This window comes from Manacus candei, unplaced genomic scaffold, assembly GCF_025592945.1.
Source record: "Manacus candei isolate 608988 ecotype Guabito, Panama unplaced genomic scaffold, ASM2559294v1 h1tg000050l, whole genome shotgun sequence".
Taxonomy (NCBI): Eukaryota; Metazoa; Chordata; class Aves; order Passeriformes; family Pipridae; genus Manacus; species Manacus candei.
Window position 1 is genome coordinate 20230052 of NW_026138098.1, and position 16842 is coordinate 20246893.

The 16842-nt window shown below is 45.8% G+C and overlaps 1 protein-coding gene across 12 annotated transcripts in view; it reads left to right on the forward strand.

Annotated features, from left to right (window-relative positions):
* PAX2 (paired box 2) overlaps positions 1–16842 on the forward strand; it is a 99580-nt gene that overhangs the window by 13990 nt on the left and 68748 nt on the right. For 9 of the 12 annotated variants that reach the window (XM_051800131.1, XM_051800130.1, XM_051800137.1 and 6 more), the window contains 2 exons: positions 2174–2342; positions 3636–3833. In XM_051800131.1, coding sequence (XP_051656091.1) covers positions 2174–2342; positions 3636–3833 — 367 coding nt within the window. The remainder of the gene's footprint in view (positions 1–2173; positions 2343–3635; positions 3834–16842) is intronic. The other 3 variants (XM_051800133.1, XM_051800142.1, XM_051800140.1) reach the window with 1 other exon arrangement.

A 16842-nucleotide genomic window follows, 5' to 3' on the forward strand; every position in this document is an offset into this window, starting at 1 on the left:
GGGCGCAGGCTCCTGACACACAGACAGCAACACAGGATCGGTACGGCAGCGGCACGGCTCGGTATGTGCATATACAGACGCCGGCACTTATATGCAGATAAATACATGTAAATATCTGACTGCTCTGATAGAAAGAACCTTAGAAAACCATAGGGCAGAGCAAAACAAACTCGCGTGAAAAATATCCAGACTGCAATAATTTGAATTATTAATTTTTAATCTTTTTGCATCAGTTGCCTTTTAATACTTTGTAATGCGAGTTATAATAGGTGCTTTGAATTATTTATCATGGAGTTGCCGGAGAAATTGCTGTCTTGTAACTTTAGAGGCAACATGTGCAGAAGGGGTTCTGAACAAATGAAGGAAGCACAGAGCAACATATACCTGCAGGTTTTAGTGACGGAAGACAAATATCCCCCATCCTCTCTAAAACTCTAAATATGTTTAAAAAAAAAACTAACAAAAGAACGCAACAAATAACCCCGGTTCACCGAGGAACGACGAGGAAGCCTGTCGGCGCCCGGCCGATGCAGCTGGGAGGGGATGTATGAAGGTGTTACTGAAGGGGTGGGGGAGATGGAAAAAACTCTATTTGTGCGAAAGGACTTGGATCGATCGCAGGGCAATGAGAGTTTCCACTAAGTTCAGAGCCAATAAGTCAGTGTCAGAAGCAAGGGAGAAAAAAACCTCAGTGAAAATACAAACAGATCATTTTTCAGCAAACTACAAAACGAACTAAGATCTCTTGGCGAGGAAGATACAGGAGGTTAGGGTTGTGTGAAAGGAAACCTTTAATACAGTGTGCACTCCACAGCTATATCAGTTGGATATTCCAGAGATAGAGACACTGAGGTAGCAGCGCCAGCGAAGCTGTACCGCCTGCGAGTGGGTATCTCCCCACGCCCGGGCAAAGACGAACTGCTCCCAGCTCTAACCTAGTCGTATGATTCACAACCAACTGTCTCGCTGCGTCCTAAAAGGAGATATTTCCCTTTATCCCTGTCAATCCGTTTCTCGTGCCTACGGTTAGCAGGTGCATGCTTATTTTTTTTCTCCAAGTTATTTCTCGAAATGGAGAAAGATAGATCGGAAAAAAGCCATCCTAACAGTCCTATCTGAGAGAGGGCGGATTTTTGCCCGTAAAGGGGGGAACAGAAGAAAACGGAGCATTTATAATTCTCCCTGAACTAGATTTGTGTGGTGGGAAAAAATACGGACCAGTGCAAGTCTGACAGATTTATTTTTTTTTTACTGGAGAATTTTTCCTGTAAAGATCGAAAGCAGATGAGAGAGAGGGTCTGTCTATAAAGGAACACCGGCCGCGGGACCAAAAATATTTTCTTTCTCTCCCCCTCCCTCTCTCTCCATTTCTTTCCCTTTCTCTTTTTCTTTCTGAATCCCTTCAACTCGCAGCCCAAAATAACGGGAGAGGACGGCTTGCATGGGGGACATGCCGCGGGGTGAGGGAGGGCGGAGTTCGCGAGGAACTGTAATTGACAATGTGATAGAAAATCCTGGAAAGAAAATGAGAGAAAAAAGCCCAGGAGTAAAGACAAGGGGGACTGCGGCAGAGTCCGCTCGGAGCCGCTAAGAGGTCGAGCTCCGGAGTTTGGGAGTGCATCGCTGCCCAGCTCTGGGAGAGGAGCGGGCGCGGGCACTGTCTCCGTCTTCGGCCCACCACAATGGCCCTGAGAAGCCACTGCTCCGGCATCCCGGTCGGGATCGCAGGAGGGAGAGCGGCTCTCCGGCCCAGAGACGGGAGGCGGCGTACGGGAAGCTGGAGGACAGTCCCCCTCCGACTCGGGAAAATTCACTCAGCCTTCTCATTCCTTTCCATCTTTCCTCCTTTCTCTTTTCCTCTTCGGTTATCTTTCTTCCTTTCTTAGTTCTTTTTTCCTCTATCTTTCTTTCTTTTTCTTTCTCTCTCTCTCTTTCTTTCTTTCTTTTTCCTCTCATTCTCCCTGTTTTTTCCTCTCTTTCTCTTTCTCCCTTTTTATCATCTTCCCTCTCTCCCCAGCGTCTTGTTCCCCATTCTCGACCCCCCCCCGTCATCACCTCCATCCATCTATAATGACTGGAGATTTTGCAGTACGGGTGGTGAAGAATCCACGACTAACGGTGTGTTTCTGGTGTGCGTGGGTTGTTGTGTTTTTTTTTATTTCTCTTTCCCCAGCAGGGCACGGGGGTGTGAACCAGCTCGGGGGGGTGTTTGTGAACGGCAGGCCCCTACCTGACGTGGTGAGACAAAGGATAGTGGAGCTGGCTCACCAGGGGGTGCGACCCTGTGACATTTCCAGGCAGCTGCGGGTCAGCCACGGTTGTGTCAGCAAGATCCTGGGCAGGTAAGGAAAGAGGCAGCTTCTTCCCCTCCCCTGGGATTGCGACGTTGCATCCCTTCCCCGTTCCGGTGTGACCTTCCGCCCTTCCCGCCGCACCGGGCTCTCCCCTCCACGACCCCGAGCGGCCTCGGCACCTTCACGCAGTGGGAACCCGCGGCTGAGCAGGGCCCCCTCCTCCAGCTGGCAAGGACGTGTTTCTCCCCTCCTCCCCTTTCCCCCACCGGCGGTGTTTGAAAATTCCTGGGAAGACAAAATAATTTGCGAGGGTTGGGCAGGAGGGCGGGAAAGAAAAGGAATGGGAGAAGGAAACGAAAGGACGACAAAAAAAAAAAAAAAAGCAGCCCCCAACAGCAACCAAAAAAATCCTAAAAAAATCACAACAATCCGTGAGCAGCCTTACCAAATACACGGGTAAATAAACAAACAACGGGGCAAATAAATAAATAAATGCCCGCGGTAACCGATCGCCGCCAAATGTGGTGTCAAATATCCCCAGGGGGCTAGTCGGGGGGACCCGGCGCCCTGGTCCGGCCGCTCGGATGCGGAGCGGTGTCAGCAGGCGGCAGAGCCCCAGCCGCGGGTGCGTGCGGTGTGTGCTCTGCCGTGCCTTGGCAAGGCCAGGCCACAGACGCTGCCGCCAGCAGAGCTGGTGGCCGGCGGGGAGCGAGGCTGGAGCTGCCCTGTACGAGTACCCGCTTTCGAGGGACTCCTATGCGGGGATAAACCGCGCTCCCGCATCAGAGTCCCGAGTCGGGAGGCGCCGGCCGGGACAGTCAGGGCGGAGGGGTGCGAGCCCGGCAGTGCCCGCTCCCCGCGCCCCCTCCTCGCCCGCCCGGTCCCGCGCTCGGCGGGTTCCCCTCCGGACGGCCGCACCGAGGAAAGGGTTTCTGCTTTATTTCCCGATCCCCGGGCCTGAAAGAAGTCTGTGCGCGTAAAGCGGTAGAAGGAGGAGGCAGCGCCCCTCGCTTCTCGCACACATAAAAAGGGACCAAAAAAAAAAAAAAAAAAAAAAAAAAGAAAGAAGAAAAAGAAAGAAAAAAAAGAAGAGCGGGAGCGAGCCCCGGAGAGGCGAAGGGACTGCGTCAGCCCCAGCTCCAGGCGGCCTGGTGCCTGGCGGAGCCGCGCCATGCAGCGCCCGAGCGGTCGCGGCCCGACGCCGCGCACCCGCGGGCCGAAGCCGAGGCGGGGCACGGGGCAGGGGCCCGCGGGGCGCTCCGAGGGGCAGCCGGGCACCGAGTGTTCGGGGATGGCGGGGCCCTTCCCGGTACGACAGGTCGCTGACCCTCCTTTGTGCAGGTATTACGAGACGGGGAGCATCAAGCCCGGCGTGATCGGCGGCTCCAAACCCAAAGTAGCCACCCCCAAAGTAGTGGATAAAATCGCCGAGTACAAGAGACAAAACCCGACAATGTTCGCCTGGGAGATCCGAGACAGGCTACTGGCCGAGGGCATCTGCGACAACGACACGGTCCCCAGCGTCTCCTCCATAAACAGGTAAGAGCAACCCCGCAGCTCGCGGCCCAGTCGCATCTTTACGGCCCCATAAAATCCCTTTCAGCAGCGCGGACGGCCCAATCCTTCCTCGGTCAGGGTAGGTCCAACCTACTCCAGTCCCTCGCCCGCAGCGGGACCCCGGGCATGGTCGAATGGGCGCTCCCCAGCCCCGCCGTGACCCCCGAGCCCAGTCCCGGCAGCGGAGCCGACCCTGGCTGCCCGCGGCTCTGTGCCGGGGCTCGCAGTGCCCGCCGCAGGGCCGCAGCTTGTGCCCGCCGCCCGGCCTGGGGGGCAGGCGGGGGCCGGGGCAGCCGGCGCTGCTGCGGGAGCAGCTGAGTTCCCGCCGAGCAGCCTGGCGGTGCCGCAAGCTTTGGGGGCTGTTCGGGCTGGCGGGGACACGGGCGGCGGAGCCGGGTTTTCCCGTGTCTCTCCAATGCCTCTCTCGGGGTGTAGGTGATCGCCGGCCTTTCCAGGGTGTTAGAGCTGTGAGTCGAAAGGCTGCCGTTATCTACTGCCAAGCCGGGCTCACAGCTGCGAGCCGCTGAGCGCGGGGGGAAGGATTCCCTTGCACCCACTCCTCCGGTTCACTCCCCATCGCTAGCTCGAGGGAACGGCTAAACTTGCCGGGCGATCCTTTCCCCGGCCGGGGAGCGCTGCTCCCCGCGCTCCCTGTGGCCCCGTCTTGGTTTGATCCCTGCCCTCGCAGGAGGTTCGGCAGCAGGATCGATTCCGCACTAGCGAACGATTTCCCACCCCACCTCCTCCCCCGGCTGCTAGGGTGCGAATTTTGTTGGTGGAGGGACTCAGATTTGGTCTCAGGTTTGAGGTGACAAAAATAACCATGTGACAGGCAAAAAACCCGGATCGATGCAGGAGAAAAGGGACGGTAATAGATGTAATCGAATACTAAGACACGTCAAAACGCTCAAACTGTTCACATGCCTGCAGGTTCAAACACAACATACAGCAGATCTTCATACTTTGGAAATACACAACACTCTCGTCTACACAGTAAAAGTAATTATGCTGTTTTAGTGTAATGTATGCACAGATACCCTGACTATGCCCACAGAAATATAACCTCTAGAAAGAGTAACACAGGAATATTTGTAGAGGGTACATACATAGGCACGAAATACCTCCCTGACAGAGTAAAAATACATGAAATTTTGGACTCAGCCCCAAATGTACAGCTCTTCTCACTCGAATAAATGTATATAGGGTATATGTAAATATGCATGCAGGCTTTTTTTGTGTCTACATAGATAAAAATGCACAAGTTAGTATACTGGCCCTTTTAATCAATAAAAAATTTAGCCTTTTTTTTAAGAATGGTGTATTTATAGCAAGGGAAGCAAAAAATAAATAGCAAGGAAAACACAGTGGTATTTTTTGTCTTGCACTTTTCATGGCAGATTTATCAAAATATGTCTAATAACTCAGACTGTGTATTTCTAAATCTGGCATCCTATATAAATGGGTTTTAATATTTTGCAAATGATATGGAATTATCCCAAATCATCTTGAAAACAGCAGGTAGAATTAGCTAGTGGAATGTACCTTGGCTAAGAAAGATTCCCTCAGACACACTGTCTCTGTAATATACTGCTAGGCTACCCTAGGAAATTATCCCTGTGTGTGCCATCTGTATTAAAATGGTTATTAAGTTATGAACAGGGTAACATAATACTGATCGGCTAATTATACACCCTCCTAAAAAACCTCCAGGTCTCTGTTACTCTCTCAGTCAGGTATTGAAATAATAACAGTTTGACATTCAGACACCTTACAAAGGCAGCTGTGGAAGGACAGCCAGCTATCCCTGTAAGGAATGGAGCTGGTGGTATGGAAGTCCAGAGGAACAGCTGTAGGCTCCTCGGAGGAATAACATGTATGGAACCAACACACATGTACAGCTAGCTCAAGGGGTGTCAGCATCCAAAAGTCACTGAAGTCTCAGCCTTATGCTTGCTGGACCCAATGCCTCCTGTCTGGGTTGTGATGTCCCAGGCAGAAGGCGGAGTGCCAGATTTTGTTCCCACCTTTGCTACCAGTTTGTTGCAGGGCTTTGGGAATTTTGTATCTCAGTTTCCCCACCCTGGAAATGAAAACTGATCTTTCTCAGAAGGAAGTGGAAGCAGATGTCAGTTAGATTTCACTTACAAAACACTCTGAGGACAAGTGTTTTGTAGCAACTAAGTATTATTATACTTAAGAGGCTCAGCTGTGACCCACCACTGCGATGGTATTTGAGTGTGTAGTGTCCAAGGCTCAAGAGCATTTTGGCTTCATATGATTTAGTCTTTCCCCATCCCTTTTGAAAATTCAGACCCAACTTCCCACCGTTCACCTTTGTATCAGGCTCCCAAAAACTCACATCTGTGAGGAAGTGAGCCCATCATATCACAGGTCGTAAAATTTGTAAGTTTAACCTAGACAAGAACAGGACAGCAAACTGGAAGAAAATTGCAGTGGAATAGGAAATATTGAGTATACAAGGGCCTGATCCTATTGCCATGGAGAGTAGCGTGAACTTTATCACTCCAGTGACTTTTGTGACTCCAGCTCACAGAACTCACAAACACAAAGAAGGGACTAAGTTCACAATTAAACACATATTTTTCTCTCTCCCACTGTAAAAATACACATACAGAACTGGGTCAGTTCTTTGTAACAGCACATCCGTTACCTGTGGTACAATCACAGTCTGGAGCTAATCTAACACTCTGAGTCTCTGAGCAGCTTCATATAGATGACAATTTTAAAAAACAGCTTTCAATAACTGTCTTCTTATTTCCGCAAAATGTGGAGTTTCCAAAGAAAATTTTGCATTGGTCCAGTGTCCAGAACTGTTACAACTATATCCGTGAGTGTTTTAACATCTTAAGACAATTAGAAAGGCATTTATAGAAATAGAAGTTACCTATGTCCCTAGATAGACTGTGAATACCATGCTTTAAAATGGCGATGTCCTTGTGCGTAGGAAAAAAACTACTTTTGATTATCAGAAGATTTTCTCAAAACACATTAATTACATGTCATTTCCTTTCTGAGAATTAGTCTATCATTAGCAAAAGCTTCTGGGTGAGAGACTACAAAACAACACAGTTTCAATTTCAATTTTAAAGTCTCCCTTAAACATTTTTAAAATCTGTTTTTCATTAATTTTTTTTTTCGATACACTAATTCTGTTTGCCCACATTGCACTGATCTGCCAGTATTGCACTGAGAATACCAGGACACATTTGGGACAATGTAATTCAGTATTGAGATTTATCAGAAACTTGTTTATACTAAACTCATGCAGATAAAGGGTAGATATAAGCTCTAGTGAAAAACATGACTTAAATATGCCATAAAGATTCAGGAAAAAATATTAAAGTCTTGTGCTACGCAGTAGGTTTCTTCTACTTATGGCAAAAAAGTCTAGAGAATATACCAGTTATTAAGCAAAGCGCACCAGAAATTACAGGATCAAGATAGAGCAGTTACTCTGAGCCAAGAGCTTTCCTGTTCACACTTCCTACACCTAGGTACTATACAGTATAAACCAATTGTGTACGTGGTAGGTGTACACAGATAAATATATATACAAATGTATATGTGCATATATGTAAACACACACACACATACAAACACTGCATGGAATTGAGAAGCAGGCGAATGACAGAAGATCTCAATCCTTTGGTAAGCAATTAATGCTTACATTAAATCACTTGAGCACATTGCTTTTTGAGCACCCTGCCAGCCCAAACTTTTCCAACTATAAGATGACTATAAACCAGTCATTTTTGGTCACTTCAGGTTTCAACTGAATTTAGGCACTGCTGTAAACTTTGAGGCAGGCTTCTAAGAAAGAACTTGGAGGCAGATGTTAGTGAGAATTTTTCCTTTGTTTAGCAGCACATACAGTTCACCTAAGAACACAGGTTCCTTGAGATAATAATCATCACCCTTTTGAATTAGATAGCGTACTTTAGTAGGAACAGGACGCAGCACATCATGGGCGTATGTTCACGGTTGCACAGCAAGTGATGCAATCAACATCATAGTTTAAGCACTATTTCCTGCTTCTCTCAAATTAAAGAATTCTCTTATATTAAAGAATGAGGTCCAGAAAGGCAAAACAAATCAACTTCCCCCCAGTTTGTTGCTCTCTCCCAAGTCTTCTGCAGCCGAGTTCAGTACTCGGGATTCCCAGCCAGTCCTTATCCAAAGAATGCCAAAGCTAAAGCATTGCAGGGTTCAGTCAACCTTCCAGATACACTTTGGACCCTGAGTTCCTCAGAGTAGATCTAACTAATGCCCCATGACAGAGAATAGAATTTAGTGGATATATTATCTCAGTCAAACTGTTAGAGGTTTTTTTTGATCTTCTTTTAGGCACTGGGTATCCATTAATTTCTAGTGTTAAGCATTTGATTTAGGAAGATGTTTCCATTTTCAGGATATAGCAATTGGCTAACGACGCCCAGTTAAAGTCTCCAATAATTAGGTGCTTTTAAAAATACGTATGGAAAGACACATACATTGACTTGGGTTATAAAGACCAGTGAAATATACTTGTACACTGAAATATTATTGAGCATGTGGCCAATTTCAGTGGCTATAGGCAGGCCTGTAGTTTAGAGCAAAGAACGGCATATTGGGACATCTGATTTCTCTTACCAGTTCTGCCATTAATTTTCTGATTGATCTTGGGCAGGTCACACAGACTCCTTATGAGGCTGCTTTGCCATCTGTAAAATAAAAATAACAGCTTTTAGCTACCTCTATAAAACTCAGTGTGATCTTTCACTAAAAATGTCCATCGAGTTCAACCAGAAAAAATTCAAAACTGGAGATAGGCTGTTTTGCGTCAATTAGGCTTTAGCTCATGCAAAGGAGATAGAATTGAACAGAATCACAGTTGAGGTAAATGTAATGTCTCAAGACAAACAATCAAGTCTGGAAAAAGGCAGGCGCAATAGGGCAGGGGCTGTGTTATATGCGGAAGAAATCAGTGTTATGCAAACAGAGCTTTCTGAGTCACTGTCGCCAGCCAGCCGCACTTGAGAATTCCCCAAAGGACATCCTGGCCAAACTCACTGGTGAATCTCTTCCTGTTTTTGCCACCAAACAAATCTGGAATTCTTGGAGGACAGGTAACGAGCCTAGGGAGAAGCCGGAAGAGTACAGAGTATCTCTAATGGCGCTTGTTCATAGCGACCGCAAGTAGCGACAGCTGCATCGCCTGCAGTGAACGCGGGGCGATCGCACAGTTCTAACCTGCAGTTGTGCATGTGTGTGTCACACAAACCTATCACCACTGTCAGCATTTAGTAGCCACAAGTCCGTTTGCTCAATATAGAGACCAAATATTTGACTCATCGCGTAGACTGGATTTGCCTCTGTCTGACATTGTGTTGGTGCAAGGGAGGGGTGAAGAAAACTTGTCCAACAGCACTCAACAGAGATTACCAGGTTTCAGAACCTGGCACCTCCTAGTGTGCACAGAAGAAATTTGGGGTCCTAGCAGGAATCCTCTCTCTTAGCTGATGCTGAATCTAAGGTTCCCATGCGATTTCCTGCATCAGGGCATGCTCTCAAGGTAGAAGACTTCTACTGCCAGTTGCTGTCAGCTGAGCAAAGAACACAATTGGGTCACACAGGGTTTCATTACAGGAAATATACTCCTTTAAATTCAGACTCTTTTCCATCAGACACAAACCTGGTATTATCTTCTTTTTATCATTGCAAATAAAGGACGGGCTCATAAAGCAGAGGTTACAGACAATGTTACTGCAGCTGAAAGAGTAAATGAATGCTCACAGCATTTCTCTTTGTCTTATTCATCGTATCTGGCCACTGGAAGGTTGTATGGGGAGAACTACAATAAGCTAGCTGCATTTTTTTCTAATTTTCATATTGCAGAGATATTAGCTCAACAGAGGCAGTCAGCAAGTAAAATTGGTTGTGCCTGGGAAGTTTTGAGCTCCCTGTTCTGTGAACCTCGAAGTTCAGAGCTGTATTGGTCCCTTTATCATCTAAAATTCCCAGTCCTTCCTTTTTTTATAGATGTACAGAAAGCTTGATTTTTGCTGGAAGTTGAATATTTTCAAGCTTTTGCAACTAGTGAATGATTGCTACATTTTGCCATAGAGGTAGCTGCATTTCTGTGCTGGGTGAGTGAGTCTTATGGAACTAAATCTCATTTACCAGAATCACTACTATGTGAAAAAACTCATTTGACTTTGGGAGAAAAGAGGAGAAAATATAAGTGGCTTGGCCAAGAAATGATGAAGTGGTGAGAACAATATAGTGATCTGAAGGGCATAGTCTTTCCAACAGAAAAGGAATTATTCACTTTTAAACAAAGCAGTATAGCCAGGAATGAAGGGAGGGAAATAAGAGAGGAAACATTTAAATGGTAGCAGAAGGTATCCCTTGATAGGGAGGTCCATTAAATTGTGGAATTGCATCCCACAGGAATTCCTGATTTCTTGGAATAACAAGGTGGCATTAATAACAAGCAAATATACAATAAGAAATAATTTTGTATTAGTTAAAGAGATAGATAATGGTCTAGCAGGCCAGCAGGACCTCTTATGATATGAGGATGTGATGCATACAAAACAAAGTCATGTTTTCAGACGTATATCAAATAACTAAAAAATCCCATCTCTAATTCTAAAGCCCATTCAAACAAAAGATTTTCATATAACTTGAATAAATATATATGACTTCAAAACAGTTGAACAAGGTTGAGCTTCATTTAGAGTCCATTGTCTTTAACTGAGGCACGTTGATATTTAAATGGAGTTTAGGCTCTACTTAAAACCAGCAAAATATTTAGAGATTCCACTTTTGAGGTCAGTCTCTATAAATGAAAAGGTAGAGACTTCTGAAAGCATTTGCCATTGGTCTGACATCCACACAGCTAATGATGATTACTACTCATGAAAGCATCAGAAAGGTTTGAGTTTTTCTCCCAAATATTGTTCTTTAAACTGAGACTAACAGAAATGAGGATTTTTCCACTGTAATCCAAATTAATCTATTGGAGCCTATACATGTAAAGCATATTTACCTGTCCCAACTGTTTAAAAACGCCAAGGCAGAGCCTAAACTGTGTAATTGGCATAAAAATCATGAGCAGTTGTAATACAATGTGGGTTTGTTTTTACTTGTTTTCTCTTTTCTACTCTAAATTTTAAAAGGGATTTGGATATCTGACTCTCATTAAACAACTTTAAAAACACCTTAACAATGCAGTCCTTTGAGTCTTCAGAGAGCAGACAGGCCCCTTTTCAAGCCCCCACAGGCAAGGGAAACATACTTTATTAAATGAGAACTGAAATTCTCATGCTACCACTTGACTAGAGGATCTGGAAAACCCATGAAAAACACCGTTAGGCTTGTGATGAAATACTAGCCAGTATGATATTCAGCACTGGCCTCCAATTTTCTCTAGTGCCAGTAACTGAGGGCTGCTTTCGTAGCACTTATATGGCTATCTACCCAGCTGAAAATCACAAATCTAATCACTTGGTTTCCAAAGTCCTCAGAGTGCACTTACAAATATTCATTTCCAATCAATTTGCACCTGCTAATATTTCTCAACGCTCACATGTGATGACAGAGTCAGAAGCAGTGCTGGTGCTTATTATTTCTATAGCAATAGCATAAAGAGGCTCTGTGCATAGATCACAACCCATTGTCCAAAACAGGCACAGCATAAATAGGAATTTCTTTTGAGAAGCTCTTTTAGAAAATCAGTATATACGCATGTCTTCTTTAACACCGTCCCCTTAGCTTCTACTAGGCTCATAATTCAGACAGTCCTCGAGCTTTCAGGGGTCCTGAAACAAACATCTTTGTCTGTCATAGGAAATGAGATATCTGGGAAGGGCTCACTCATCAAGTCCAAGTCTAGGCAAAAGGCAGAGTAAAACTGGAGAGCCCTTTTCTTTGGGCTCATATCTGACAAGACGGAGGCTGAACACTAGCTAGGCTGCAACAGCCTCCCCCCTCTTCCATGATAAGTAGGCATATAAATAAATAAATAAATGGCATCCTAACTGCACTGAGAACTCAATAAAACAATCACATCAAATATGAGGAGGTATAAATCTCATGTCTGCACAGGTAACCCACTCAATTGCTTTTATTATGGCTCAGCCTGACTCCATTTATTACCATCCGTGGCCTGGGTGAAGGATGTTTGCATGGAGGGTGGTCTCCTGGTGAAATCCTATCCCTGGAGCAGTGACAATCAGCCCATACAGAGGTGGATTTTGGTGGGGAGACCAAAGGCAGATCCATCTGTCTGCATGAAAACCAATCAATAACCCTGTAACTAGACCCCTTGTCACTGGGAAATGGACAACACAATAGTTCAATCCTGGAGCCATAGGAGAGGAATAGCTGTGGTTGGGGTGTGAAGAATGACAGGATGTATGCATGAACTGTTTGAGACATATGGAGAGAATACATCTGTCTATATAGATATTGAGGAGGAGTGAAGGTATAGGAGAAGTGTAGAGGGTTCAGTAACACATAGTAGGCAAATTTGAAAGGTTGATATGTTCTGAGGCAGGCATGGGGAAGGAAAAAGCAGAACTGTACTCCATTCTTTTGCACAGGACATTTATACGGGGACTGTGAGTGCAATGCAGAGAGGCACCTTTGGGGAAATGTGCCTGCTGGTTGGATACTACACATGAGTATGTCAGTATATGGTAGAGAACACATATCTCTGAGCAGGCACATAGATGGTGACACAAAATGCTAGTAGGTAAAAGGAAGCATATCCGTGAGTTTGATGTGGTCAGGGAAGGATATTCCTTTGTCCTTTGTCCATCTTGGGATTTATGTGTGTACTAGTTTTGACAGAGAGGAGGAAGAGTGATGTGGCAAAAGCCTGAGCTAACAGACTGTGAGTCCACAGATACACTTCCCAGAAAATGCTAAGTATGAAACATTTATCCAAACCTCACTGTTAATTCAGGAAGGGAGATTCTGGTGGCTTGTCTCTGCCTGTGTGAAAAATGGAAACAGGACATTTCTTGCTTCTGTCATTCCCTACCTCTGCAGTTCCTGTAGTGTCTCTAAAAACTGCACAGTGTGTTGTTCCCCAGGCTTCTAGCAACTTCCCCAACACATGCACACATCCATATACACATAAGGATGCTGGAGTTTGCCTCTAATAACTGTTCCCTTCTGGGGGCCAATTTAGTTTTTATTTGTTTAGCTTTGCTTTGAACAGGTCCTCCTCCTTCCAAGGTAAGAACCCTTCCCTCTCTGCAGGGTCCAAGGCATAAAGGTTAAACATCCATCTCTGACTGGGAGACAAATTGCGTGAAGAATTGTGATCAGCTCAGTTCAAAATGCCTATCACTGTATTTCAGTTGAGAAAGGTGGTATCCATGTTTTGCAAGGCAGAGTGATGTCTGTTAATTTGTAAAAGGAAAAGCAGAGACTGCAACCAGATGACAGTCACAAATGAGACCCTCACATATCTGTCAGACAGGATGCCCTGCACCACCTCTAGTTTCAGGGTAGTTTGCATGATTCTGGCAACAAAAACAGCGCCCATTTCACTGGTCAGGAAAGAATATCCTAGCCCTTTGATTCCCAGTACTAGTCCTCATTTGTTTCAAGCTGGGATGAAATATAAGTGCAAACTCATTATCCCACTACCCACTTTCATGCTCTCACTTTAAAATTGTACTAGTCTTTAGGCACCAACATTTGGGATCTTCTTAAAGGGAGTATTGCCTTTCAATATACTCATGTTTCTCTAAAAATTCTTTTTAAGAACAGATTTTGGTAATCTGCCTCTAAAAAGAAAGATCACACCACAATGCAGCTATGTAATAGTGCCTGCTGTTGATATTTGCCTAAATTTAGGCCACTTCTTGGTTGTTTCAGTGTAGATTTTGAGCTTGAAAAATTTAACATTTATACATAAATTACACATAAAAAATTATATACACATTTATAAAGTCAATATGGAAGGGAGGAGATATAGAAGACAAGAGAAGAGAAAAGGAAGGAATAACATCTGTGAAGAAAAGGACATCATGTTGGGACACTGAGTGCACAGGGAAAGTGTATTTCTGGGATATGCTATGTACAAATGGTCCAAATCTATGCAAGCAGAGGCAGAGTGGAAAATGTGCAATGTCACAAATTCCCTTTCCCTCTAGAACAACAGCAAATTTAGCATTTAAAAGAGACAATATTTGTGGTGCCGACTCTGGCAGACAGAGCCACAACATCAAGCTCCCAGAACAGGTAGAGAGCACAGTTGGGTAGGGCTGGGGTAGGAAAGGGCAAGATATGAAGATGGTGGTAAAGGCTAAAGTAGATTTGACTTGGACACTGTCAAAATCAGACCTGCTGTGGTTTTATAGAAGGCAGTTTTGGCCACTGTGCCAAACAAGATGCAGAGCGTCATTTAATATTGACATCCCACTCCCTAATGCGGCTTTAACAACTTCAGGCTACACATGTGCCTAAGTTTGGGGTCTGTGCATATGAAGGCAGCCAGGATGGGAACAGTGTGTCTGGCTGTGTGCAGATTCTTGTGAGGTACACAAGCTGGAGAGCAGGGAGGAACTGCATGGGTGAGTCTGAATGCTTGCACATGAGAAAGCATGTGTAAATTTGTAAAAAGAGGACTGCCCTGATTCTAAACCCCCTTCGCAGTTTACATGAGTTTTTGTGACCTGTAAATATTTAAAGAAAAATACATGCCTATGGGTGACCCTGCTATGGCTCTTGATGCCCATCAGGCAAAACTGGCAGAGCTGGTGGCACAGGGAGACATGAAATGGAAGGGAGTGTGGCCCATTTCATGTGGATGTGTATAGAAGGAAATGCCCCTGGCACAGTGAAAGACAGGGGATAAGTGATGCTGGGGAATACAGTCTTTAGAAGCGTGCAAAAGGAGGGTGCCAGCCCTGTAAATGAAACATTAGTACTGCTTAGAGCACCACCTTTCCAAAATGAAAGCACCTTCTGCATCATTTGAATGTGCTACAGGATCATTCTGTGCACAGTGAAGTAATTTGAGCATGGAAACCCGGGTGCATTTGTACAGATAAACTGCTGAGTCTCTATTGTTCCACCAGACAACCTTCTCTGTAATGGATATTTGGGCGAGACGTGCCCTATACCCCATGACATGTGTACAAGGAGGAGCACAGGCATATCACTAGGGCAACATGTCCAGCTGGGAGTATAGACTTATTGCCAGTAGGTATTACTGGTCTGTGTAAGAACTAAGAATAGTCTCATCCATGAAAGCCATGTCACAACTCTGCAGTTACATGCAGGGAGTCATAGTGGTGAGCAAAGGCACAGCAGTACATGCCTTGGGAAGCCTGGCTAGTTTTGGGGACTCTGCGGGGGATTCTGCATGACCACTTCCCGATGGCAAGACAGTCTTGTAAATGAACAGATGAACCATGGCTGTAAGCAGATGCATGGGGCAGTCCTAGCAGTGCTCATACCTTCATCAGCAGCTCTTTGGGGTAGACCTGGGGACAAGGTGCTATGGTAGCCATACTACCAGTATGCTGAGGAAAACGCAACTGGTGAGATGAGCAGTATCAGTAACACTTGTGCAAGTGTGTGTGGATGATTAAGTGGCATCTGCTGAGATGTGTGAACACAGAAGGTGTATGGCAGGGCAGTTAAATATATACAAGAAAATGTCATGTACAAACGTGGGTGCACGTGCCTTTTGCAGGTACCAGTGCAACTGAGGGAATGAGGGGCATATATGGAATGATATATTTGTCAGGGAGTGGTTGTGTGGTGGTTCACTTGATACATGATGCAAAAAGGGGATACATGGGGATAGTGGGGGCAGACGAGATTACACTAAAGGAAGTATTTCTAATTACAGCTATAGTTTAATGCACTGGACCCTGCTCTCCTCTCCCCTCCCCTCCCCTTGCACTCTTCTTCTCATTACTCAGGTTATCTTGTTTGGGTTAAGAGGCCAATTTCAACAGACTATAATTGAAGAGTGAAGAGAATCTGATAAGATAAGGAAGGGACATCATTCCTCAAGGGATCAATAGAGGTTTCATGTTCCTCCTTCCCCTGCTGTGTCCCTAACACGCTAACACTCTGTGTCCATGGGCCTGGTTTATTTGCTCTGCTTGTCTGCAAGACTAGAAGGGAAGTGCGGGAGTAGGGGGAGGCTGTAGCCTCTGTCTGTCACACAGCCAGAGCAGGGGAAGGGGCATAAGGAAGGGACCACAGGGACACCAGAGGCGATATGGTCTCCTCTGGGAGTCATGAGGAGGCAGGGAGTTGACAAGCCTGATGCCCTTCTGGCTCTGGCAGGGGCATAGGCTCACAGGGGAGGTGTTCACCTTTGGCCCTTCATCTCGGCATTGTGCTCTTCAAGGAAGGGATATTGATAACTTTTCTAGATTTAGGTTTGCTTTCCCTAGCATCCATGTGCAGACAAGCTCAAGCTTTTTATAAGCACTCACAGGGTGACCTCTCAGGGCCCCTCAGGGTGAGAGAGGTATAATTACCCCTTCTACAGGGAATGCTGGTAGCTGCTCCTGACTAGGTTTATGTAAGGACCTGAAGTTCAGGCTTGACAGACCCAATATCTTACAAGCTGTTCTTAGCAGTATCTTACAAGTTGTTGTTAGCAGTTTTTTGGACCAAATCAGCACGAGAAGATCCCCTTAAGAAACACGGAGCTGTCTCAGCAGTAAATACAGGTCCCCTCATGGTAGGGCTGCCAGGGCTCCCACACTGCACAGGCAGAGTTTGGTCCACTACTGATCATGCTCCTTAGCAGGAAGATGCGTATCTTGCAGAAGCAACATGAGATCCACAGGAATCCATGCCCACGTGAGATCCATATGAATGTGCAGGCAGCTGGGGCACTGGGAAGAAGTCCCTCCAGGAGGCCCAGCCTCTCACATCAGGCAAGCTCTGCATTCCCCTGTCCCTCCAGCTTGCGTAGGAACGCTCAGGCACAGGGAGACGAGCT